The following is a 27301-nucleotide window of genomic DNA, read 5'->3' on the forward strand; positions in this document are numbered from 1 at the left end:
TTAAAAGAATAGTAAAATAACTGTTTATAAATTTAATCTTAGTCCAGAGAGGCTCAGATTAACATATCTGAGAAAAAGAAACACTCTGTCTCAGAACTTAACATTAAGTATGAATTTTTGCTTAAACGTAAGCAAAGCATATTTCCCAAGTATAAAGTGCACCTTTTATAACAGTTCAAAACAAAAGCAACAATAACAAAATTAATTATTCTGAACAATACTTGATTTTATGCATATAAGGGAAACAAATGCCTTCACTCTATGATACTGTTTCTTGAAGCATAATAAGTTCTTCAAAAGCCTTTAGAGGTCACAACCCCTTCTAACAGTTACCTGGCACACCTGCTGATAGGAAGTACTCTTAAAGACATGAACAGCAGAGGTTGCACCACATCACCTTTAGATGCACGAGCACAGGTACGTAAGAAAGCAGCAGAGCGCAAAACAACTTCTGGTGACTTCAACAAATTAAATCTGAGTGAGTACAGGTGTACTCCTTCCCTCTGCCTGATAGCTATCCATTCCCACAACAGAGGGAGAAGAAATGCCATCAGTTATGAAGAGTCCTGCAGGTCGGCCAGAGGGAGTTCCTGCTGTGCCAGCTTCCAGGAACTAACGTGGTTACCTATGCCTGGCTGGCAAAACCGCACACCCAACTCTTCTTTCCCCACCCCACATATAAACCCCCAAAGCTCAATCCAATTTCTGAGCATTACTGCACCTTTTGCTTTGCATTTTTCGCTTTCTGGGCAGGCTTTTTCAAGCTTTTAGGTTTTATTCAATGAAAGCAGCCTTCCTCTTAGACCCAAGTAAAAGAGGAGAGGAAGGTCTTTCTCATTCACCTTTTCAACTGGACAGACACTTAGCAAAACTCACACTAGTACTGCCAGCAAGGGAAGAATCTAAGAACCCTTATAGTTCTACAAGGGAGAGAAAAATTATGCAGAAACAGCCATCAGAGGTCCAAGAGAAACAGGGAAGGGATACAAGGATGGCAGAATTCCTGAGGAGCCTGTCTACCTATTACAGTGTGATGCAGAAAACAAGGTGCACTCAGTGCAAAGAGCCAGTGCAGCATCCAGCAGGGACTCACTCACTGCACCAAAACCTGTGCGCACGTCCACCTGCCTTGACAAACATTCGGGTCACTCTGCTTTCCTGCCAGCACTCAAACAATGGACGTTTTGCAGTTCAGTCAGTAAAAAATAAAACATTAAATGTATCAAAAATACACTATAAAACAATAAAAGGCTGCACGTCACTGCAATGCATTGTTACATCAATAAAAACTGTGGTCACATTTATAGCAAGAGGCCCACATCTTCATCAGCTTTTTGAATGCCAGAAAAGTAATCTTTGGTTCTTAAAAAAAATTCCCCTCTCCCTTCCTTTTATTTTTTTAAATGAAGTTAACTTTGTTATTCTTGAAGATGCCATCTGTGGTTATTTCAAAAGTTAGATTACCTCACTATATTTTCAGAAACATACTTACTCCCCTCTTTCCTAGGTACTGGGGGAAAAAAACCAAAACCAAGACACACCAAAACCTGAGCTGCAAGTTTTTCTGCTAGCTCATGCAACACCACAACTATCTTAAGAAGGGATCAGAACTAGAAGGACCAGTAACATGTCTTCAGAACTTCTTGTAATAACAATTAATTGGCATTTTTAAAGTTTCTCTTGCAACACAGTGCCAATACTTTCATAAATAAATGAGAACTGAGTTTGCTCAGCTGTAACAGCTGACGTTCACTTGGAATATGCACTTCTTTTAAGCACCTACATTAAAACATACTGTGTTGTAAAATGCAGAAATGCATTGTTCCATAAATTCCATCCAACTGCCTTTAGAAGAATTGCTGCTCAGGTTTACTCATCTTCTGAAGAAGCAGACTGAACAGTGCCAAAAGGAAGAGTGTTACTTATCAAAAGGAAGCCTTTGTTTGCAGCTGGGCTCTGAAGCTGTCCTGTGTTCATCATCTGTCGTGTTGTTCCAGCTTTCCTTCATTGGAATTAGATGAGGGGCAACCACATCACCATCCTATTATTAAAAATCAGAAAACATTAATGATAGCACATTAACTTCTGCTTTCTATGCTAAAGCAGAAGAAAAGCAGCTCCGTATCAGACTTAGTAGAAAAAAATAAATCCAAGGTCCTAGAAGCTTTGTAAGGCAACAAACATTGAAGACTGCACATCCCAGAGATGGCAACTGCTATAGTCAGTGGTAGTGTCTGGTGGAGAGAAAGAAAACCCCCTGCACCTGAGAAACCTTCGCTGTTGGTAGTGCACTTGTTCCTGAAGTATTGCCAGCAAATCTAGAAAGATCAGCAGGCTTGTATTTTGGGCATCGATATTGAACCGGAAGCATTATTATAAGCATTTCCTCTGACTTTGCCAGGGTATCTCCTTTAAAACTGTTGCGATCTACCAGCCCGAAGTGCTGCTACGGTCTAAGGCAGTAGTGCTCATCCTTGTGAGATACATATGTTAACCTAGTACTTGAGCACCACAAACACATACAAGAAAGCAGTAAGCTCTCTAAGTTAGAAATAAGCTGGTGAGATGCACGTTGCCATGCTCTGCAACCCACCGGGGCCTGCGAGATGGATATGCCTGAACTAGAAGAGCATGCTTACAGGGCACAACCAAACTCTACAAGCAGAGAAAGCTTATTGCTTGATCCATTTGTAAAACACCCTTCTGAAATTAACTGCTCTCAAAAGACTGGTGCCAGAAGTAAGACATAAGAACGAGCCTTAAAACAAATTGTTCATGCCTATAGCTGTAGCTCCAGCACCTAAAAGCACTCATCTACTGGGTGGCCTTTCATTTCAGAGGATGAATGAAACTTACAGGTGCCTCTAGCAAGTAAGACGCAAAGTCAGTGTTATTAACATACTTTATGAAAAGGAAAAAAACCCCATGGTTCACAGAATAAACTGTTCATACTGTATTTTTTAAGCAACTTTGAGATTTCAATATAAGCATTTATTTTACTTTGAGGCTTGATCCCAAATAGTGGAAGATATCTGAAAAAGTACATGGAAGTGAAGAAAGCTATCCCTTTTCCTGGTATGATTATCAGACAAACAAAAGTGAAAGCCAGCCATTAGGGGAGAAATGTAACAGCAGATTTGCCAGGACATCTATCAAACCTAATGATGCTTCCAGTCTAGAAATTTCACAGCTCATGCATGTAGCAGAGTGGCTCCATTACCATTTTCTACTGAGAAAAACTTACTTCATACAACCGTAACTGCTTCTCTACAATGATGAATATTCTGGAAGGATTTTTTTTTAGATCATAGAATCATTTAGGTTGGAAAAGTCCTCTGAGATCATCAAGTCCAACCAATGAAGGTGCCCACCTTCCTGCAAGGGGGATGTGGTGGTGGAGATGTTGTATCATACGTCACCAGTTTACAGCCGTGACTGTTACAGGCTTCTCCACCACCTCTGGCAGGAGGAATGCAAAGCAAAGTATGAACTCGGGGTCTGCTTTAGAGTCTCCATTTTACTTCCCAGGGCAGCTCTAACAAGGTTCCAAACACAAAAATGTCAGGTGAGCTGTAACATACTCTCTTCCCTCCTCACAGCTGGATACTTGTATGTTCTGAGAAGTTGACAGAAAAGGGAAACACAGAGAACAGAGAAAGCCTTGCAGGCAACTCAGACTACAGACTAGTTGCCCAGAGAGTTGATGTTTTCAATCTTACTCCTGCAGATATTTTCCACTCTAACTCAGAGCAAATGGACTGACCGTGAATCTCCTGGGGGAGAAGTGACTTTTAAGAGCTGGTGAACAACAAAGGAAGAGAGGGAAAGCCATAGAAGAACTGACCTGACCTCCTCCCTAGATCTTTTAATCTCTCAGTGCTGTTTTAAGCCTTTGTGTGAGGAAACCTGCATCCATGAACTACTGAGTGTCTGTGTGGAAGTTAAATCAATGCAAATCCATCACTATTTCAGTGAAAATAAGGCACACCCAGATGTGAGCCACAATAAAACCAGAAGCTAGGTTAGTGAGAAGTGGCTCTGCCACAAAGACAAGGCCTGAAAGCCAAGTTTTTTAATGAAAAAGCCAGCTTATGGACAAAGGTGAAGAGGTCTAAGAACAAGAAAAATAACATGTGAACATTACCTGTGGTTTGGTGAAATTCTTTTTTATACACCACTGAATAAAATATTGTTTTGCAGCTGAAACAATATCTGCATCCTGTCTTTTGCAATAAACCCGAATAATCTGCTCTGCAAACGTCATGGGTAAAAGCTTTGAAACCTTTGAAACAAAAAAGAAATAAGCTTTAGTATGTCTTGAAATTTAAGAATCCACTGAACTTCAATTTTTTCATCTGAATACAAACGGAAAGCAGTAAAAAAAATCGCACTACAATCCATGAGCTTTATTCAAATCAACTGTATTTTTCTAAGACTTCCAGTGTATTCAAGTTAAACACTGTTCATATGCAAAGGCTGTCAGAATTCCAGATTGTAGCAGTACAACAGACACCAAAGCCCTGCAAGGACATGGATTCTACCACCTCTCCACAACTCCTGCAAGAACTACCATAAAGGACTGTAATCACTTCCATCGCAAGTTGTGAAGATGCTGCCCTTCAGCAGCCAGTTGAAGAAAATAAAAAGACTACCTGTTCTTTACTGATCTTGACTGCCTTGGAAGGATCAGCCTTGCAATAGAAGAGAACATTATCAATGGGATTCTGTTCTTTCATTCCATAATCCATACGGACAACCTTGCACATCAAACAAAGAAAATGGCATTTGTTAATGTTTGTCTTTAGTATTCTCACAATAAATAAAAGAGGATACACACTATACTTCTGTAAATTATGCTAGTAAAATAGAACAGTAATTATTACTTAATAAAACAATCTGGTATTGCATCTTATATCTTTTCTTCCACCACCTTTCGCTCTGAAGCTGCTAGGTGGATATTGACATTTACATAAACCAGCTCTGAGTCACGCTCTGCAACGCTCCAGCTTCAAACAGTGGAAGCATGCTGGTCCCTTGCCAGCCTGTGCCCTTCTGAAACGCACATCCTATGGAGGCAGCACTAGAGCTCACAACTTTAAACATGAGGTTCAGACTGTGTTATTTACATCTACTTGGTACACCAGCAGTTTTGTGGTCAGCAGGGAGAAGCCCACTTTCCCATGACTTTAGTTTATGGACAAGGAAAGCGCAGTCAATTTAAAGCCAGGTGAACTGCTACAGTTTTACTCAGCCTGAAGTGAATCTTCAATGCAAGGGAGCTTTTGAAGTGATCTGTGATGCACTCTATGCAAAGCCATTTGCTACCTCTTCCCAGAATTAACCAAGAACAGAGATCAAGCTATTTGATACTTGCAGACTGCTCAAGCTCTCTCCTCTGCTTCAGGGTCTCTCCTTTCCCACCAGTGCTGGCCAGCAACCAAGCTGTGGCAGTGAGGTGCTTTATGCAGGAGACAAAACCCAGGGATGACTGCCACGCATCAGGCTTGCCATACCAGCAGCCTGGAAGTCACTGTGCCCGTTACCCTCCCACTGGGGCCTGCCCTTCGCTTGACTTCACAGCCCACAGCAGTGGTTCTTAGACTGCTGACTTTAACACCCATATGCTAAAACCCAAAGGATTCCCTACTGCTGCTCCTTTTCAAAGTCAGGACAGTTGTGGGACAACCATGTGTGTCACCAGGAGCAGAAGTGCCCAAAGAGCAGCTGAACACCAGCCCAGGGAAGATGCCTGATGCCTCTGCGCCCAGGCCCAGCAAACCTCCCAAGGGGAAGCTCGGTGCTCTCGGAGCCCTGAGCTGAACACCTGGGACAGCACTTCGGAAGCAACCCTGTGGGTTTGGGGTTTTTCGTTTGCTTGGTTGGTTTTGGGTTTTTTGTTTGTGGTTGGTTCCCCCCTCCCATTCCAAATGTATTGAAATGTATCTCTGATTTTCACTATGGTACACAAGGCCCACTGATTGAGAAGTTTTTACTCTGAACTTGCCCTGAGAGATATTTACATCAATTATGAAATCTTCGGCCTTTAGCTCCACATCTGGAGGATCCTTTTCTGGCCTGGAATTAGCAATGCTTTCTGCCAGGCTGTTATTCTGAAAAAAAGACAGTAATTCAGGTTACATTTAGGCACTACCAGGTCTAGACCAAGGCAAAAAAATGCATGACAGAACACGTCACTAAACTAAATATTTAATTTCTTCATAGCTTGACAGACTCTTCCTGCACCAACCTGGTTGTTTGAATCCCTGCATATCTCAGCCATAAGTTTTCTACCGATTTTCAGAAACCAAACAAGCTTATATAACTGAGAAGACTCCAATACTGCCAGCCTGTGGAGGACAAATTTTCACCTGATGACAGGAAGACGCAGGGGGAAGAATGTCCATCCAGGATGTTGAAATCTCCACAAAAACAGAAAATAATTACCTTTAAGAAATTATTTCATTTATACAAATGTTTTGCAATTAAGTTCCTAAAAGCTAAATATTAAATGTTTTTACTGAACTTTGGGTTTTTTTTAATGAAGGGCTACAGGATCTCACCCTCCAATGAAGCTTTTATACCTATACATTGGAACATATCAAAAAAACCCCAAGAGACAGACAAGATCAGTAATGTCATTGACCACTGTGAAAAAACAACTAGAAGCAGCAAGCTCCTAGGCAAACTTTGGAGAGGATGGTGACCTACTTCAAAAGCTGAAACCTCCAAGGGGTTTTGCCTGGTTTTGGACCCGAGAGAATATTCCCTGCTGACAGCTAGGCTAAAGCCAAGCTGAGAAGCAGGGTATGATGAAGAGGAGTTGTTCAGGGAAATGTGTAAATTCTCATTAAAAGGCTGTGGCTGGCGGGAGAGAGAAAGTTGCCTATTTACCAGGCTGCTGTGTTCTGGGTAAGATGCAAGATTAGGTGAAGCAAGATTTCCTGGGAGCAACTGAGACTCATGGAAGAAAAGGTTTGAGCGCATCACATTGCTTCCAGGAGACAGGTCCAGAAGGGAAGGATTTCAGCTAGCAACATTTTTTTGCTGCTGCTTTATCCATTGCAAAGATAGGGAAACTAGTAAGAAAAGCAGGGAATGACACACATTGCCAAGCTGAGGCATGTGTCGTTTGTTGTGACTCAAGAAGCCAAGGGAAGGTTTAGACTGAGACCAAACCTAGAGGAAAGAATTGCCAGGAGGCAACCGGCAGGAGGCAGCCTGCTTATAACATATTCTACTTCCGTTCTTGTTTCACAATGTACATAGGCTAACTTTCTCCTTTTCTTTGTTGTTGCTTGCTGCTTGCGCTTGTTCTTAAGTTACATCTTCCAGTTTGCCTTAACTGGAAACTCTAGCTTTGAATTTAAGAACTCTGTAGCTATTTGGGATGTTACCCTGGCTCTGGCCAGCATGAGGTGAGGACCACAAAACCGCACAGTGCTTTGAGCAACCTGACCTAGCTGAAGGTGTCATGCTCATTGCAGGGGGGTGGGGTGGACTAGATGGCCTTTAAAGGCCCCTTCCACCCCAAACCATTCTATCTAGCCACTGCTCACCTCCAGCACTTCAGAGGAAGTTGAGCCTCCAACACTCCTGCAACAGGCAACTCCTACACTGCAGGAGGAAAAATTTGCCCCTGAGCCCTCAGCTGAGCATCAGAAGCTGCAAAGCGTTGGCTGGATGTAATTATGGCACCAACAGGGATCCAGTCTCCCTTGAAAACAACACACTGGATACCCCAAGACCCAAGACCTCTGGCTGGATTTTCAAAGTGAGAGTTTTTCTTTTCATTAACGAGTTCTAAAAAGAAGTGTTTAAAGGTGGGACTCATGCAATTCACTCTCCTGCTAATCTCCTTATTTGTAAGGCTATCTATCCTGAACTACCCCTCAGAAGGGCAGGAACTTGACAGCTGATGTACGAGCATTTCATGTTTTCCTTCCTATTTCCTCCTGCTTTAATACAGAATCTCTTAATGCTACCTTTTCTTAGACACTAAGAATACAAGCAAGCCATCTCTTCAAACAAAAAGAACGGAGCAGTAAGACATCCAGTAGTCCTTCTGTAACCTTATTCTTTAAGACAGCTGAATTAATCTTACTAAGGCTTTCTAGATACAGCCATCTCAGCCCCAAGAAGTTTGGAAGTTATTATTCAGTTTGACATCTGTTCTCAAAGTAAAGGACACAAATCACAATTCAAAGCAAATGTGTTCCTTATTATTCTGAAATTGTAATGAACACAAGATAATAGTAGTAACATTCTCGATCACTGGACTGACTCTAACAGCTTTTTATGCAATTTTGTGTTTTTCAGAAAAGTTTTTTTCTGAAAATATTTCTGCAATAATCAATTTCTGAATTACCACCTCCTGCCATTCTTCTGGCTGTTTGTAGATAAAACTCTTCCCAATTCCCTGTATGTTTCATGGCTCAGCTACATAGACAGGAGGATGACTTTTAACTCTAGTTTTGGAATAGTAATTAAGCCAAAAAAACCCCAAAACCCACATGGAGACAGAGAAAAAAAGATGGTCAACAACTTTTTACAGGGACAGAATTCAGAATTTTCCACCAACAGACATTACCTTTACAATTTCCATCATTTTTTCAGGTTGAGTCTCTCCTAAGAACTTGTATAATTGACGTCGTTCTAGTTTCTGCAATATCTCTCGTGCCTCCTTCAGTTCTGGACAACTTGAGTGCAGAATTTCCAGGTAGATATTATCTGCCAAAGTTGCATTGATTGTTGTTAAGTATGTCACAATCCAGTGTCACAACAAAATGCATGTACAGGGATAAAGGTTAAGACAACAAGAAAACCTGCTGGTTCAGTAAAGTCACTCACTTTCAGAGAATGGCTGAACATGCCAAGTCTGACAGCTGAGAAGTCACAGTATCACCTTGATTATTGTCAGGTTCATAACACCTACTGACAGGAAGACTAGCTCAGTTCTCACCCTTGCAACAAGTTTTATCATTTCACTGGAAGTTGCTTCCTCCTCTTATTTAGCCAGTCTTGTTCAGCAGAATATCTTAAATCCCAGCACTAACTAGCCCAGGGACAAGGGTGCTCTACCTTGTAAAAAGAACAACATACTTCCGTTAAACCTTCCGAATTTGTCAGGCTTTGGATGCTAGCATCAAAGCCCCCCTCCTGTCTCCACATCACAGCGAGGTACGCAGTGCATTTCCCACCATCAATACGAGCAGCAAGACAGGTTTCTTTTGATGTGGCTTTGAGCAGAAAGGTTATTTCTGGCTGTCCTGAAGAGACTGCTGCTGTCAGGGTGCTGCTCACCTGTCACAAGCACCAGCTGCGCTCCACATCTATACACACTCCCCTGTCAGAAATACCTGGGCAGCTCTGACGCACACTGCAAGCACAGCTCTGCAATGCCCTGCCTACGGCTGCAACTGGCTTAAAAAGCTCCCAACACACTCCAGGAGCAAGTTATGGGCCATGCACCAAAACACCCTGAACCGAGGGTTGTTTTTAAGGATAAGGTTGGGCAAAGTCAGGAAATTCTCCATGAGGAACAGACTAGGTCTCTTCAGACTGAGAGAAGAGATAACACAAGGGAAATAAGCAGCCCACAAACGCATCCATTGTGCAAAAGCAGTAGTGACAAGGAACAGTTTGCTGTCTCAGCCTTTACTAAAACGAGGATTTGCTGTCAAATCACAAAGCGACAAATCAAAAACTAACAGTGGTTCTTCACCATTCATGGAAGAAAACTAGGGAACTTTCTGCTGCAGAACCTCACAGAGGTTTATCATTTGCAAAGGTCCAAGAGGCAACTGGGCAGTTTCAGAGAAGCATCACTCATCACGGACTACTGAAAACAAGCCTCCTGTCCTCTCAGAAGCCCCCAGGTGGCAACTGCTGAAGGCAGGAAGTGCCTTAGTTTAAGAGAAGAACATATTTGTCCTTTGTGGTCTACTGTTACATTTGATGTGGGCATATTCCTCGCATCACTCCTCTTGCTGTTCAACTCTCGTCTTGTTGACCAGGACAGCCCTGCAAGCAGCTCCTTGCTGCGGCAGACTGTAGGAGGTGGCGGACAGCCCTGGTCTCCCTGCCCTGAGCTGCGCTCCTCGCCAGGTGCCACAGGTCAGCAGGCAGTTACAACAGGGCCTTGGTGCTGATTTGCTAGCATAGCTGATCTTACAGACCAGACAGCCCCCATGGAACAGAACCCAGCCCATTAAGAATTTAAATCTTGGTTCTTGCCTTTCTGCCCAGCCTTTCCATGGCCCAACACTGCAGTTCATGCTCTCCAATAGTCACTCCCCGCAAAAGCCAGCCCCTTCTCCTCCCCTGGGGCATAGGCATGCAGTGTCAGCGGGGCCAGGCAGCTCCTCATCTCAGCACTCTGTGCAGCCCCTTTACCCACTTGATGCAGCAGGTCTATGGTCAGGCTGAACGTGGCCGTGGCAGATCGAGGATTGCCGGAAACTTACAGCAATACTCTGAGTTGTTCATATATTCTGTTTTCTTCTGTTGTATTTGCAAGCAGGGTTGCAACATCTGAAGTGAATCAAATCAGGCCCCATCAGTGCCCTTTGAAACCTGCTTTGGGGTTAAGTTTCACAAGACACACACACAGACTTATATCCCACTGTGACAAGTGCAACAAACTCAAGGCACAGGCAGGACCTCCTGAGAGGACTGCTTGCAACAATGTGAATTTGAATGTGTGCAGAACATAGGTAGTTGGTACTTCTCTCTCTCAACATAAAAGTCATTTAAACTAGAAGGTCTTGCTCCCCCAGCCAGATATGAGATTGGATGGTGCAGGTCTGCCCCACCATCTGTGCACAAAAGCAGTACTTGAGCGTCCTAGTCATGGGCAAGGGCCCACCACACCAACAGATGTAAACCCAGCATTTTAACAGGTACTCATGTTCTTTTACTTAAAAAAAAAAAAAAAAAAAAAAAAAAAAATCTGAGTGCCATACCAGTTAGCTTAGTGTAGGCTTCCATGTCCTCCATTGCTGTAGAAATCTGGTACAGTTTTCCTCCAGAGCCTTCTATTTTAAAAAATTTGTCTGCTTTTTGAAAGGCTTCTGTAATCCTAGTTTGAGACAAAATTAAGACTTAAGGATAGCATCATTTTGAAACAGCTTATTGCTCAAGAGTAAAAAAAGAAATGCATTAATATGTTCTAATTATAAGACAATGGATGAAACTGCATCCCTTGTGCACAGCAGACCCTGATGGCACTGCAGTTATGTCCCATCTCCATGCTGTGATCACACATTTCAACAGAGTATTTCCATCTACTGAAAACTGGTTCAGATCAGACCCTTCAATGAATGAGCCGCTTTATTCTGCTGCAGACTACAAGTTTATCATTGTTTAGACAATCGCAGAACCCTGCAAGACAGTGACATGGTCACTCAGCTGCAATGAGGCTGCCTCACAGATAACCATATTCTTTTACAGACCCATTGCTCTAGGAGTTAACCAAGAGAATACGGAACACTGTAAAGGTAAAGCATCATGAACATGTGGGATTTTCAGGTGGCAAAAAATAATATTCTGAAGATCAAGTTCTTCCAGAGTTCCCTGTACCTCATCATTGTTACTTCCAGCTTGTACACTTACTTGGATAAGCTGCTATAATTATGGTACTAAATTTCTCGGCTGTTCTACTCCTCATACATAGGTTCTGCCAAATCTTAGCATTTTTCATGTGAGTTTTAGAGGATCACTAAATCAGGAGCTGAAGTTTATGAAATGAAAGCAGTACCAAATTACTCTTATACTGTGTAGTCCTCTGTGTTCCTTTCTTCCAAGCTCAGCAGATGGTTACTCAGCAGCCAAGATCCTAGTGAAAAAATCTTTGGGAAAACTAGTACAGATGCTTTTCAAGAAAAGTAAAAAGAATAATGCTATAGGGAAACTTCTACAGACATCGACAGAGGTACAAATGCAGGCAGCCAGTGGAGTTTGTTCTGAACAATTCCTGCTGTGGCATTACATAAACACAAAGTCAGGCCTCAGCTGAGCTACAGTAACAGTAAGCTTGCTCATTACTTTACTCTGTTAGTAACGTTCCTCTATTAACCAGCTGGTTTGAGCTAAGTGGTCTCTAACTTGTAGGTATAGCTTTGACTTCAGCTGTCAGCACTTAAAGCAGCATTAGCACATCCTGATTCTATGCTTCTTCAGGGCTTTAGTAATCTCCTTCTAACTGATCTTCACATGGAAGGATGTAGTTCTTGCCCTCTTTTTTCATTCATCACAGCCTCTGTGACACTCTAAAGACTGAGCCTTGCCACAACAACTGGGCTATACAGCCCAGTGGCTTTAATTTTATGTCACACCTTTTTGACTATCCCAATATTCCAGACAGATAAACACTTTCAAGAATTTAAAAATCAACGGAATGCAAGAAAAGGAAAGTATAATACTTGCATTATTTCAATGATGTTGCCAATCTTATGCTGGTATGCTCGCCGATGCAGGCAATTCCGTGTGTGGAACATATCATACAAATTTCCAACTTCCTGAATCAAAAAAAACCAATCATCTTTTACTTTTCACATTGTTATTGACTGCAAAACTAAAACAATCAAGGAATCAAATGAGTTGTCTGCTTCCATTTGCAGCACAGAGCAGAATCGTTATTTTTCACAGTCTACAAATTTCGAAACAGCCTCAGGCTGCCATGGGAAAGCAGAGATCCTACAGTGACGCTGGCAGAGAAAAGGACCTCTTGCTTCTTTAGCAGCCCCTTGCCAAAGCCATATTCACCTCTTGCTCAGAAGACTTGGAGCAGGATCATGCATGCTGCTGGTTTTGTAAGGTCTTCTCTGGAAGGACCCACCACAAGCTCTTTCAACAGAGGCTTGCTCTGTCCCGCCCCTTCCTTAAATTAACTGCTTCTGAGAACAGCTTTCAAAGCAGCAACTACTTCTTCCTCTCTTGGGCTATAAAAGCATCCAGCAGGCAACCCCAGCAAACCTCTACAACCTGGAGTGCAGCTGCACCGTGCTGACCAAGGCAGGCTTTGCCACAGCCCATATGTTCTGTGTGCTGCTATACTTTGCATGCATTTTGCTGCTGGGTGTTCCCTCAGTTCATGCACACTGCTTACCTTGTCACGGGTACAGATATGCTTCTGGTTTTCTACTTCACAGACCCGAATGAATTTAAGTAATCGCTTATAATCAAAATTATTCTGGATTCCTAAGTGATGGCAATCCCTAAAAATATTCCACAGAGAGTGTTTAACAATGAGATCACACTTGTACATACAGTAGCATTGTTTCAGTAGGAATTCATAATAAAAACCCAAAATGTAAGATTTGTACCTTGCAAAATAATCCCATTTGTCAACATCAATGCCATTTTTTTTGTTAGCTACTATCTCATATAGGAAACTTTTCTCCTTCCGTCGACCATGGTAGGGCCACTAACAACAGGGGAGCCGAGAAGGAAAAAAAATAAATATCAGAAACAGTAAGAAATTAAAGTGTGCAAACAATGTCAAAGCAATTTTTTTAAGACAGCAGAAATACACTTTGATTTTGTCTGTGATAAACATCCAGCACTGAGGTAGCAAAGAACAGAAAGACATTAAGAAGCTGTTGGGCATTAGATGTTCAGAACTGGGGCTTAATCAGCTGACTTCCCAGAGTATCAGGAAGAATAAAAACCATGTACACCAGTACTTAACTTCCCATTCTACTTAAGCAAAGCCTGCAGCTTTGAAAAGCTTAAAAAAAAAAAGTACACAGCAACAAAGAGAGGAAAAGGTTGGAAGCATTTAATCTTCAGGGAATTAGTTAAACCCACAAACATGTCACTGTCTTGCAGTCTCCTGCAATCAACAATACAACTTTATAGAACAGTTTTAAAACAATAATTTAGAGTTTTAAACAAAAATTGTACAGATATCCCTTGTGGGTTAGGAGTTTAAGTAGCTGGCAATTCAGCCATAAGGCAAACAGGAAATCAATGCCAAAATAATAAGATACAAGTTGCAAATAAACATTTATTTTCTTGAAAATCTAATGATTCTTCAGCTAAACAAAAAATGCCATAAAATGGCCTTGAAATTCTGAAGGCGGAAAACATGGTATACAAACAGATACGGTTTTCATGTTATCTGCATTACAGAATTTTTAAAACTGATATAAGAATGGAAATGTAAGTAAGCAGCAGGAAGAGAGCACATCACTGATAAAAACACCCTGTGCTGATGAAAAGAGCTCTGCTACTGGGACAACGTCCAGGACACAGTTTATGTTCAGTGCATAAATAACTTACGGTTCATTTCAGGACCAGAAGTCCTGCCATGTGATAGCATCACAGCACATATGCCTCAACAGCAGAGGTGCCTGTACTCTGGTAAGACCACCACAGTACAAGTGACTGCCAGCAGAAGATCCTGCAGCCTAACACCAGGAGGGTAGCAAGAAGGTACATGCAGCGTACCATGTATGACATTCCTTTTCCTGTTATCCTGCTGGAAAACAGGCATAGAATCCAAACAAGGAAGAAGAGACATTGGGTAAGCACTCGGCACAAGACCAGTGCAAGTGGTGGGCAGCAAGGTTTGTGTGCAGTGCAAGTAAGTGAAAAATCAGCTTGCAGTCTTTGTAAATCAATATCCCCTTCCTACAAGATCTCAGACTGAATTTCATTATGCTAAGTTCCCTATGTTTGTCACCAGAGTGCTGCAGTACACATGGCAGAATTACACACTACTACAGCAGAAAATAATGGGTAAGTGCTAATGTTCACAGGTGATTTGTTTGGGACAACGCACAAATTCTGATATAGGACCAGATTGTCATGACAGATCTCCCACTGACAGGTTCTTAAATTGTAGGGGCAACTGAATGGGTGTCCTTGAAGAGATAACAAGCTGCAAAGTGAGGAGAGAGGACTTAATACTTCATAGAGTGGCAAGGAGTAACAATCATGATCTCTTCCTCCTTGTCTCGAGGCAACACATTTCTTTGAGTCTTATCCCTGCCTCTATGTATGTTACTGCAATAAATCCAAGCATTTTGCTACTGTTAAAGCTGATGTGGCTCTGGCGCTGGGGCCACACTTCGGGTTGCTGGTTGCCTCATCTCTGCCAGTTCTCAGTTTTGATATCCATTATCAGCTTGTTACCCTAAACTGTCTCGTGTTTTCTTCATGTGAAAACACAATCTCCCAGCACCATCACCTCCAGGCATCTAATAAACAGGCTGTTATCCTAACCTGGTCATTTAAGGTTCCATTAAAAATTCAGTTCTACCAATCTAGTTACAATAAATCAGGTTCACTAAATACAAATAACATTCTTAAGCTTTCCTCTAATCTGAAGACTTTGAGTAAGAACTTCTCAGGCAGATGTAAGCACATGATGTAGTGAAGCTACCACCTCCTGCCAGCACTATAAGAAATAAACACTACACGTCTCTAGCATCTCTTGTGCCAGGATTCTCAGAATTCCGCAGGGCGAAAAATAAATAAAACATAGTTATCTACACTTTCAGTAAAATCAAAGACATGTATTGGGACAACCAGAGGAGCAGTACACTGACTTACTGATGCCTCACAAGTGGCTCCACCTATAGGCCCTCCTATTTGTTCCTTGATGAAGGTCATATCTTCTTCCAGGACAAGTCCATATGACTTCATGACTTCTTCTAGTTTATTGGAAGTGATCAGGTGCTCAAACATTTCAACAGAAGCAGTTTCATGCTGTGAAAAAAAACACTTCAATATTGCACTACAAAGGCTAAGCATCTTTCATGCACTGTCACAGCTTTCCCCTAACCCAGCAGCGCTGCCTGGCAGGGCACCTTGGCACCGTGGTGTCCAAGTGCGGCTCTTGCAGGATTTTCTATTAATTTGTACTGAACCAAACAGGAAGACACCTGGTCTACAGAAACACCAGCTCCAGCAGAGAGCTGTTAATTTTAACAAACAGCAGTAAGACAGTCACAATGCTAAAAGACAAAATAAACAATTCTGTTGTGCAGAAGACTAACAAGTTTACTCAGCTGATTTTGCTCAGCAACTGCAAGCAGAGAGAGGCCCGGAAGGACTGTCTTACATTTCATTCACGGCAAACAACCCTTGAAACTCCACCCAAAGTTTCTGAAAGCTGGAATTCTAAATGCTGTATTAAATATCCTGGCCTTGAACAAAAATCTTAAACTGGAAAGGAATTTCCCAGTTGGTATTTTGCATCTGTAAAATACATTCTGAAGAAAGCTCACAATACACATTTTAAGACACAATGCTGGCTTTAAATGATCAGTGCACTCCTAACAAATTCTGCCTCTTCAGAGCCACACTACAGGCACCAACAAGACCACATTTCACTTCATTTCTCTGTGTCACCCAGTGTGACATCTGCAGGAAGAAGACATATGTACACAAACAGATCTCATGAAAGTACACAGGAGTTCAAGAGCATTTGCACTTTCGGGGGAGAGATGCTGGTGACAAACATCTGCCCTTAATTCTCCCCATGCCTCTTTCTGCTTTGCTAGTAAGGCTGCTTCTGCTCACAGCCATGCTGAGGGGGCTGACATTCCCCAAACATACAATTAAAGCGAACAACAAGGAAATAATCACAAAAGTAGAAGATATTCTGGTTTTCAATTATGACACCAAAATGATGCAATAAGAGAATGCTAGAAGATTGTTATATTCTCACAAGCACTGGCAGTCGTTTAAAGATGAATTATTCTCCCTTTAAAAAATCCAGTTTTCTATTTTTACTTTAATATTGAAAAGCCTACCTTCCACTTCAAACTTGGACGAGTGAGTGGAATAAATCTTCCATCAAACATGTGTGAAAATGGCCCATGACCTTAAAAACAAAGATTATACAGGTGTAATCTGAGACATGATTGTCAGTAGAAATATTCTGAACAAGCTAAAAATCTGGATTTTCTTGTATTTGACGTGACCTTGACATATATTAGAACCACAGAAGCCATTGGCTGGAAGTGACCCTAAACACCATCTAGTTCTCACTCCCTGCCGTGGGCAGGGACACCATCCACTAGACCAGGTTGCTCCAAGCCCCGTCCAGCCTGGCCTTGGACGCTGCCAGGGATGGGGCACCCACAGCTGCTCTCGGCAGCCTGTGCCAGCGCCTCGCCGCCCTCACAGTGAAGAATTTCTTTCTAATACCTAATCTACACATACCCTCTTTCAGTTTAAAGCCGCCCCCCTTGCCCTATCACTACATGCCCCTGTAAAAAGCCCCTCTCCAGCTTTCTTGTCGGCCCCCTTTAGGCACTGGAATGTGCTGTAAGATCTCCCTGGAGCCTTCTCTTCCCCAGGCTGAACTGCCCCAACTCTCTCAGCCTGTCTTCAGCAGAGAGGTGCTCCAGCCCCCTGAGCGTCTTTGTGGCCTCCCTGCTCCAACAGGTCCATGTCCTTCTTATGTTGGGGGCCCCAGAGCTAGACACAGCACTGCAGGGGGGGTCTCACCAGAGCAGAGCAGAGAGGGAGCATCACCTCCCTCATCCTGCTGGCCATGCTGCTACTGATGCAGCCCAGGGTACAGTTGGCCTCCTGGGCTATTGAGTGCACATCACTGGGTCATGTTGAGTTTCTTGTCAACCAACACCCTCCAGTCCTTCTCAAAGCTGCTCTCAATCCATTCCCCACCCAGCCTGTATCTGTGCTTGGGACTGCCCTGAACCACATGTGGGACCTCACACCTGGCCTTGTTGAACTTTGCAATGTCCACACAGGCCCACCTCTCAAGCCTGTCAAGGTCCCTCTGGATGGCACCTCTTCTCTCCAGCGTGTTGACCACACCACACAGCTCGGTGTCACTGGCAAACCTGCTGAGTGTGTGCTCAACCCCACTGTCCATGTCACTGACAAAGATATTAAACAGCGCCGGTCCCAACACTGACCTCCGAGGAACGGCACTCGTCACCAGGCTCCACCTGGACAGAGCCACTGCCCACAACTCGAGTGTAGCCATCCAGCCAATTCCTTATCCAAATTCCTTATCCATCATCTATGAGAAAGTTTTAGCTACTGCAAGTGCGCTTTCCCAAGACACCTTAAGTTCTACTGCACTTAACACAGCCAGTTCCATTACCCACACAACAGGCAAGTGTTGCAGTAACACTGAGAACATTAACTATTCTGTGCCAGCTCTGAAGAAAACATTATGTAGTTATAAAATAATCATAACAATTTTTGAAAGGGCCATTCATTTTCACTCTGAAATGTTTTAAGAGACCTGAGGACACCACAGGAAGAATAGGACACTTCAGCCACCGAGGGCAGAACTCTAAACACCATATGGAAACATGACAGAAAACTAGCTAAGAGCGGCTACAGACTCACCAAGTGGAGTTGCCTCCACATACATACTCTGGACCAAACAGAAACAGAGAAATCCTGTCTCAGAATACGGCCATGCACTGAGTGGCCCAGAACAGCTGTCACATTCCAGTCCCACAGCCAACTTTTCATCCAGGGTAGCTTTCAAAGAGCAACAAGCCACCTCAAGTGTTATTTACCCAAATCATGACAAAGCCCAGCAATTTCTACGCAGAGAATGTCTCGCTGAGTTATATCCAGTTCCGGTTGTCTCTCCTTCAGTGCACGAACCACACATCCTGCGAGGTAGCCCACCCTGTGGCAGAGGGGGGGGAAAAAAAAAGTTAATGTACCAGTGGTTTAGGCTGAACAGAAGATCAGTTCACCTGTTCTATTTCACTACATTAAGTCACAGCCCTTGTCTGAGGGGTAGCATACAAAGAATACTCAAACCCTATCCTGCAAGAGAATCATAGAAACAAACTATTTCCTGTAGTAGTTTTATCACCAGTAACACATTTGAAAGCAAAAAAGCGTAAGATACCATGCCCAAAACAGAGACAACAGCATCCTGCAGTATTTCACAATGCACAAGCATGGAATAACTGTGCAAGCAAACAGCAGTGCATTACTGACAGTGTGTGTCTTGAAGCACCACGGCTTACACATCATCCTCCTACTTCCAGTCAGTGCAACTGCAAATGTCCACAACAGTCACCAAAGCACTGTTCTTTCAAATTGCTATTTTAACAATAGTTTATGACAATTACTTCTCTTCCTTTTGTTCATTTCAGATTTGCCATTTAATTTCACTGAATGGGACCCTCTGTTCTCATGACATGTAAAAAAGCAGTAACATATGGTACCAATCCTATAGACTGTTTACAAGCGCTACACCAACTTCCTTTTCTACTTGACTCAACAGTCCCCCTTGCAGAGCATCTTAAAGCAAGACAAGGTTTTATATGACAAGGCAGTATCTTTTATTAGACCAAATTTTACTGTTTGGTGGTTTTGTACTAGACCAATATAAGCACAGAAAGCTCACTTTATTTTAATACAGTAAAAATCTTCCAAATTGTATACAAATTGAGAACAACTGTCTTAAGTTTAACTATATAGATTAAATGAACTGTTTAAAAGAAAAGGCTGTCAATACTATTGGAGCTTTCAGACTCCTGTTGTGAAAGTTTTGTTTATATCCCCCCCTTTTGCCTTTTCAGGTTTACCAAATGCAATCAATTCCAGCTTGCCTCACTGATCTGACCATTTTACAATGGTCATTTGCATCTTGTTAATGTCAGGGAGCAGAGGCAGAAGCCAGACTGGCTCCACAATGTCAGCAGTAACAAAAGCCATTTTAGGCTGGCCAGATCACCTGACTAAAAACCATTGACTAGTTTAACTTCTCTGCACCTTGGGATATACTTTTAAAACAAGCCTAAATTTGTCACTGAACAGTTTCTCTGTGGAGTGTGAATGACTCAGCAACACTCTGGGAATCCTCATGTCCATCATCTGTTTCTGTTTCACTTTAATTACGGCTGACAGCCTGACAATCTGCCATGGACTGCAGAAAGCACACAACTACGAATGCAAACATCACAGACAAAATGGGGTTTAGGTGTGCTGGACAATATAAGGGGATTACAACTGTCCAGCAAGTCATTTATAGCAGTCCCAGTACCCTTCCCAGGTTTATGCTTTAAAACTCAGATTTTGACCAGGAGAACATAAAGCACTCACAGTTTTTAATTAACATTATTATTAGAAGAATAAGGGGCAGGGGAGGAAATCTAACATTGATCCATTTTGCAGGTTTCTTTATCTGTCTTTAATAAAGGAAGTTCGAGGGAACAACCCATAGTCACACAAGATATCCGGGAACACTCCTGAGACCGAAAATGTCCCCCCCAGCAGTTCACCAATGCTCAGAGACAACAGTGTCCCTTGGCTAGCACTGTGCATTAGCACAACGAAGCTCCGGGAAATCCAAATGCAACAGACCTTCGTGCAAGACGTCGCCTTACCCTATAGAGTGCTCAAAGCGGTTGTGAGAGGCTCCTGGAAAAACAAAGTAAGTGCCACCCAGCTGCTTAATGTATCTCAGGCGCTGAAACTGAGGTGTGTCAATGATACAAACAAGAAGGGGATGTATTTCAATGTGCCCATGAATCGGATCGTTAAAAACCTACAAAAGCCAAACAGCAGCATAATTAACACTTAAAATTTGATTTTGAAAAGAAACAGGCACCAAGGTAAAGGATATCTAGAATGGTCAAGTATTTGGTGGGAGAGGGCAATTATTTTGTTTTCTCCTGTAAAACAGCCATTACCTGCCTACCCTTTATCAAGATTTACCCTGGAGAACTACTTAAGCATGGCATCAAAAAAGACAAAGCTGCACATTTCAGAGGACAAGGGAATTAAAGTCAAAATCTCTAAAAATGTAATCTGTACCTGTGCAATTCCAAAATTTAACAATTGAGAAAACCGCTGTCTTTATTAATCTGCTGTTCCAGTTAAAGCAGGATACTGCAATATGTGTCTGAGATATCCCATAAGAAGTGTTTGGTTTGATATTGTTCATGTTTTTTAAAAATGAAGTGAAATTTAGTAGAGTGGAAATTATGATTTTTACCTTTGTCACAAAATAAAATGCAAAACCCAGGATAACTGAAACATGAAAGATGTACTCCCTGATCATCCCTAAGCACAAGTTTTTAAGAGATATCTCAGTAACTACAGTGACTTGCTAGAGAAGATAATCACACACGTTTAATCCTTGACTCAGAACAGCAGATAAAACCATTTCACCACACACATCTCTTGGTAAAATACTGAAGCAAATAAGGTTTCCCTGTGTCACCTCCATGCTGGGCCACTGAGCTCATAAGGCTCTAGCAGATGTGCAGGCTACGACAGAATGTACGCAGCTCTGGCCCGAGTTAAACCAACATACACCACTTCGAGAAGCTGTTGGACATGGCAACCAGTGGCAGCGAGGAGTCGTCTGTTAACCAGGCCTGGGGGCAAAATTAAAAAAAAAAAAAACAACTCAGGGAGGCTCTACACAAAGAGATGGGAAAGGGGAGCTTCTCAACACATTGCAAACATCATTCAATCTCTCACAACCGCCAGGTGCCCACATAAAGCTCCTAGCTGGTGATTTTAACAGTTTTTCTGGTTAATGTGGCTTTTCAAAGACCACCTGCTATCAAGGGGAAAGGCTGGGGAGTGTGCAGCTCTGCAAAGGCAAGGCACGGTCGCAGCAGCTCTGCAAAGGCAAGGCACGGTCGCAGCAGCGCGCACCAGCACCACCAAGCCAGAAGGAGGGGAGGCAGCAAGGTCCTGGCCGCTGTGTCCTCCGGCCACTGCGCTGGAGCTACCTTCATCATGTCGGCGTGCTGCTGTCTCACTTTGTTCAGGCAGGCCAGCACTTCCAGTCTCTCAGCTGGGAGGCTAGAAAGGAAAGAAAAAGTCCTTGAGAGCAAAGTTTGCTATGCCCTTCCCTTTGCAATCTGCAGAACATACGGAATTAGTTTTGCAAGTTCACTATCTCTCTGTTATTCATTGACTCTTGAACAGAAATACAGACTTCTGCAGCTTTTTCAGAAAAATATTGAAAGCATTCACTCTTCTAAAATCAGGTACAGAAGGAAGAGAACAAATAGCTACAGAAGTTGTCTGTAAAGCAGTTTAAGTGCTTTCTCCCACTTACACTGAACCAAGACACAGAAATACCAGGTAATACAGAGTTTTTTTCAATTTATTTTAGGGAAAGTCATATTTGGGGGTAAGCCTTTTAAATTTATGGGAAAAACAACACTCAGTGCCTGTATAACTGACACATTTTAAGGCTGAAAAATTCCTTAAACTAAAATGTTAAAGCCCCAATAAACTATTTCAATAAAAATTTCTTTCAGTTAGTAAACTCGGAAGTAGTTTAATTTTGCCCAATTAACTTGAATTTTACAGAATTAATCTCAGGTCCAACAGCAGAACCACTAGAGTTTAAGAGATGCTCCAATTTCATTGAGAACTGATTCTTCTATTTTGGAAAAATGTTTTACTGTCATTCTTAATAAAGCATTAAAGGTCCCTTTCACAATGCACACATAAATTTCCAATGCAGGTGCCCTGTTGTAGCCACGGTAGTCTAAGAGCACAGGCAGGACAAGTCTGGAGGGAGAGAGAACACACTCTGTTGTTACACCCACTTTTACTACTTCTGTCTGCAAGCCTTCTCCTTGAGCAAAATACTTCAGCCTCAGTATGACAGCAAACACTTTATCACAAGAAAGTACTATTTGCTACCTTTACCCTCTTCAGCAGTCAACCACCCTGAGATCAGTTTTACATCAGTTTTTCAATTTAAACTTTAACAGAAAGCAATACTATAAAATATCAGCTATTAGCAAAAAATACTGCTTGATGTACTACATGTTTTCATCCAACCATTTAATAATTCACAATCCATAAAATATTAAACGCATATGATGCCTAAGCTGCTGGTGGCGAGTTTTTATCTTAACCACTTAGTATCCCTTTCCCTAACAGGGAGGGCTGCAGCCTCTGCTGCTTACAGTCACGAGGCTTTAGCTGCCCCTTCCTGAGAGAGCCCACTATTTACAGGGCAACAGAAAGCACCTAACACTGAGGACAAGAGGAGGACCACCTGAATCTGCCCATCCTTCTTGCTCTCTGCTAAGAAGAGAAGATGACCTTTAGCGTGGTGGAAAAGCAGAGGAACCCTTCTGCAGCCAGCCAACCAGAAGGTTGTATGGAACTATAATTACACTCCCAGGAAAAGCAACCACAACTGCTCTTTGAGGTCTGTCCTGAAAATGAGACCAAGAATATTCAACTGCTGTTTCTAAGAAATGTGTAACCTTCCTGACCACAGGTATAGCTAGCTCAGGCAGGACTAGCATTTGGGCTGGTAACCAAGCACTTCCATCACACCACCCTCAAAAACGGTTCAGGGACAGCAAAGTCAGAAGCAATCCACCTCCAGCCATCTACACTCATTTAGCTTCTGTGGAGAAGTTCTCTCTCAAGGCACTCATCTAACATGCAGAACCACACCTGGACCAGAGCATCTTTGCTTCAGCAGACCTGAAAAATTAACACCCAAACTTGACATGCAGAGATGACCCTCACGTTCCTAATTACAACTGAGATCTTCCGTGGATAGCACTTCAAAGCATGCTAATAATGGAGATCAAACTTCACAAGCATGTTTTTGAAAGAGCTGCAATGCTGCAAGAGGTACAGTAGCACCACCACATAGTCATGCAATAGACCTCAGGTAACAATTGCCCAAAAAGATACTCTGGGTCACGTGAAGTACACGAGGTAGGACTTCATTACATTTTTGAGAAGGTGAGGAGTGTAAAGCAGCACCCAGCATTAAGTGAGGGACAGCACTGCCAAGTACAGAGCACAACCTGTTGCTTTGAAGCACTTGGTTACCCTTTCAAATTCTGCAAAAACACAGGAGCAAGGAGAAAATTAACTGGAAAATAGCCAGGTACATAAGGAGGAAGGTATTTTGAGTGCCTACCATCTCAAGAAATTACTGACTGCAACTACAGGAACAGGCGAGAAAGGATGGTTCTGTACTACTGACACTACAGTTTGTTACACAACTACCTATGCAAACACGTGTCCACAAGAAGCACAGCCTAACACAACGTGCTTTGCCCCAGAAACTTAGCTCCAGCAGGGCTGAATTAAACAGCGCTAACACAGCTCTCTGCACTGTATAACACATCTGCTGGAGTCACCCCTGGGACGGATCAGTGCTGCACACGGGTGAGAGAGCAACAAGAGGAATAGGCTTGACCGGGGATGCTGGGAAGTCCCCGCCTGACATACCATGTCAGTGGCCTGTGCGTCTTATCATCTTGCCCTGCCTCGTGGAACACTAACCTTTGTTTTGGGTTTGGCCTCCAGATAACAAAGCATGCCATAAGTGCAGTCCTAGCACAACAGATCACAGAACATCACCCCATGGAGAGCTCCCTATCCTTCTTCAGACAGAAAACAGCAGCAGAGGATTTTTCACCTGCTGTCTCTATGAAAAGACTGGCTCAACAAAGACATTACACACAAATCGCATATTAGTACTGTGGTTTTTTAGGGCTCTGCAGGCATAGCTCCTCAAACAGCCAAAGTGGTAATACTGCTGGCTGTCTTTGAAAAGGTGACAACCAATGCCTCCCCATCCACCCTCCCCACCCCGACCCCCCATGCTGCAGGTCACAAGGATGAGAAAACCCCCTTCCTGCACCCATTAGAAGCTTAAATATTCCAGAGAGGTCAGCCAGACAGCCCTACTCATCATCTGTATTTACCATGCAGCATGCCACACGCCTCACAAAACATTCACTTCCAGGAACGTGAGAACACGTAGGAAACCCACAGCACTGCCTCCAGGCCCCTGTCATCCTGAGGTCTCCCTAATGAGCTCTCCCTATGGTCCAGGAACGGCAGGGAACTAAATATAAGCATTCACTACCAGCCTGTCACAGAGAAACAATAAAAGTTACTGTAGAACAGCATGCAGTGGAAAGGCCCATGCAAAGGGATCATTCTTTTTTGTAAAGTTACGATGTTTTTAAAAAAGCAGAAGGCTCTAGCAGCTTCTCATCCAACTGGCATCTTCAGCTACACAGAAACAAGATATCAGATCTTAGTGAAGGAAACATTTTATAAAAGAAAACAGACAAGCACATCATTCCACACCCCCAGCACCATCCATTCTCCGTAACAACTGAGCACTCTTCACAACCATTTGACTCCACTGCCTGTACCCCACACTTTGAGGGACTTCCTCTTCGCCCCACCCTGCCTGCCTACGGTCAGCACTACCAGAGCCTGACCTACGAGTTTCTGACGACCCGCAGAGCAGCCTGCAGACAGCCGCGGTGTCCAAGCATCCGTATGGGCACTTCTTGATGCTCGGACAGCCAGCAAGGCACTAAAACCAACCAAGCCTCCTGCTAGCCTCTAAACAGGAACTATACACCTAACTGTCATTTCAATTAGACAATTACTTCATGCTTCAGAAACAAAGCCTTTAGCTACCTTCCTCATACCATGCCATTTCTGTCCACACACTTTAAACAGCTGCAGTTAAAACCCTTCTTCCAAAAAAACCAAAAATACCTTAATGACTCCTGCCAACACCTTACCTCCTCTGAAGCACAACCCTTCTGCCTTGTCACCTTGAGTCACATCAGCTCTTCCTTCTCTACAGACAGCCACACCAAGACACCTGCTTTTCTAACTCACCCTTTACAACCTGTGAGTTTAGCCAGGATGTCTCAGCATTACAGAGATGGGGCCCTTCAGCACAGCGTTAGCTCTGGACAAGTTTTTAGCCAAACAGCCAATCTGCACACTGAAGTACTCAAAATCCCCAGCAGACAAGTACAGCTCTGCACTGGAGTACACTTGCCAGGTACCCATGCTCCAAACTGCCTTAAGTTTAACAACCGCACATTAGCAAATAACCCAAGCAGAACAGCCAGGTTTTGAGAGAAATTCGGAGAAAATAGCATAAACATAGTTAGCAAAGGAGGAAAGAAAAGACAAAGATTAAGAAGCGCTGGGGAGCATGTGGTGTGCAAGCAGGCTCACATCCCAGGAGAGGCAAGCCAAAGCAGCCCCAGTGGGACAGAGGGGCACTTCACACATGTGGGATGACAGGATGCGTTTATACCCTTCTGTTTCAGAAAGGTAAGACAGTACCTTCACCACCAGAAAAATCTCAAGTTTTTTGGAACCAGTCATTTTCCTCACTGCTGGAAACAAGCTTCTATGTGCCTCTACGTGCATTCGGTTTTCCTGCGCTCACAGCAGGTGGCTGGTACTGACCCAGCAGCCAGCCTGCCCACTGCCCAGCTGCTGCCCACGGCCTGGCCTGGCCGCTGCCCGGCCCCGTGGAGCAGCCCCGCAGCCCGTCGTAGCAGGTGCAGCGAGCAGCCACGTCCCAGCACCAGCAGCCGTTCCGAGATTACGGCCGCGGCGCCGGGGCTTGCCGGGGGCAAGGGTAGAGCCCGGCCGCCACGGCCCAGCGCCCACTCGCTGCCGTCGGACGCGCCGCCGGCTCCCGGCCGAGGGGGCAGCTCCGTCAGGACCCCTACGGGCGCTGTCGCGGTCCCTGTCGACGCCCGCAGCTACCGTGATGCCGGCGGCATCTCCATCAAAGCCATTTACATGGATTTTTCTGCTTTCTCGGGCTCACCGAGCCGCTGGCTTCCGCGCCCCGGGCCCCGCAGCCGGGACGAGGCCGCCCCATCAGCGCTGGGCCCGGCCCTCACGGGGAGCCCGGCGCCCTCCTCCCGTCCCGGGGCTGCCCCCTTGCCCCCCGCTCACCAGACGCCCGCGGCCTCGAGGCCGCAGGCCGGCAGGTCCAGCAGCGCGCTCCCGGTGACGCCGTTCTCTGTGGGAGCAAGCACAGCGTCAGCGCCCGGGCCCGGCCGCCGCGAGGGGCCCCCGGGGGTCGGGCCCGGGCCGCCGTTACCTCGGAAGCGGCGCAGCAGCCCGGGTCCGCCCACGCCGCAGCACAAGAGGTGCTGGCAGAGCCGCTCCGTGTCCCACAGGCGCGGGTCGCTGTCGGCCGCGCCGCCGCGGGAAGCCTCGAGCCGCGGGCGCCTGGCGGGAGCCGCGCCCCAGCCCGCCGCCGCCGGGCTCCCCATGCCGCCGCGCACGCGCAGCCCGCGCCGCTCGCGAGGGCACCGGCGCTGCCGTGACGTCAGCGGCCCGCGCTGCCCCCCAACGGGCGGGCGAGGGCGAGCGCGCGGGGGCGGCGGCCCGGGTGTCACGGTCCGCTCAGTGGACTCGTGATGGTTCGCTTACTGTGATCTCGAAGCACAAAAATCAAGGCGACCACGCTGAGGGGTTATGCTTCAATCAAGCAGCACAATTTTATAGTTTGCCCGTAAAGCGGCGTGCGATAGACAGAAAGTGACGAAAAGGT

General features: G+C 44.3%; 2 protein-coding genes across 5 annotated transcripts in view; one reads left to right on the top strand and one right to left on the bottom strand.

Annotated features, from left to right (window-relative positions):
* The window catches only part of PIGU (phosphatidylinositol glycan anchor biosynthesis class U), a 40812-nt gene extending 20468 nt beyond the window's left edge, over positions 1–20344 (top strand). Inside the window, exon 14 of one of the 3 annotated variants that reach the window (XR_005106566.1) lies at positions 20156–20344. The gene's annotated coding sequence lies outside the window, so the exon portion shown is untranslated. Of the gene's footprint in view, positions 1–3727; positions 4139–6222; positions 6510–20155 lie in introns of those variants that run through there. The other 2 variants (XR_005106567.1, XR_005106568.1) reach the window with 2 other exon arrangements.
* Positions 1–27034, bottom strand: SAMHD1 (SAM and HD domain containing deoxynucleoside triphosphate triphosphohydrolase 1). 2 transcript variants are annotated; one of them, XM_037403036.1, is made up of 16 exons: positions 26846–27034; positions 26698–26764; positions 21702–21774; positions 20343–20503; positions 18513–18628; positions 16761–16831; positions 15556–15711; positions 13323–13423; positions 13106–13214; positions 12424–12515; positions 10962–11077; positions 8588–8727; positions 6021–6110; positions 4653–4757; positions 4145–4282; positions 1–2041 (listed from the first exon to the last, which is right to left on the bottom strand). In XM_037403036.1, the coding sequence occupies exons 1-16, from the start codon at positions 27018–27020 to the stop codon at positions 1919–1921; spliced, it is 1833 nt and encodes a 610-aa protein (XP_037258933.1). In that variant the 5' UTR covers positions 27021–27034; the 3' UTR covers positions 1–1918. The 2 variants fall into 2 exon arrangements, with proteins under 2 accessions (XP_037258933.1, XP_037258934.1); XM_037403037.1 differs by lacking the exons at positions 26698–26764; positions 26846–27034 and adding an exon at positions 24247–24359.
* Positions 27035–27301: the final 267 nt, after the last annotated feature.

This window comes from Falco rusticolus, chromosome 10 (assembly GCF_015220075.1).
Source record: "Falco rusticolus isolate bFalRus1 chromosome 10, bFalRus1.pri, whole genome shotgun sequence".
Lineage (NCBI taxonomy): Eukaryota > Metazoa > Chordata > Aves > Falconiformes > Falconidae > Falco > Falco rusticolus.

Coding starts and splice junctions, on each gene's coding strand:
- SAMHD1 (XM_037403036.1), bottom strand. CDS start 27,020: ATGGGGAGCCCGGCGGCGGCGGGCTGGGGCGCGGCTCCCGCCAGGCGC. Junction 16,832..18,512: donor TGGGCTTTGTCATGATTTGG/GTAAATAACACT, acceptor TTTGTTTTTAAG/GTCATGGGCCATTTTCACAC. Junction 13,424..15,555: donor GAGCCACTTGTGAGGCATCA/GTAAGTCAGTGT, acceptor CCCTGTTGTTAG/TGGCCCTACCATGGTCGACG.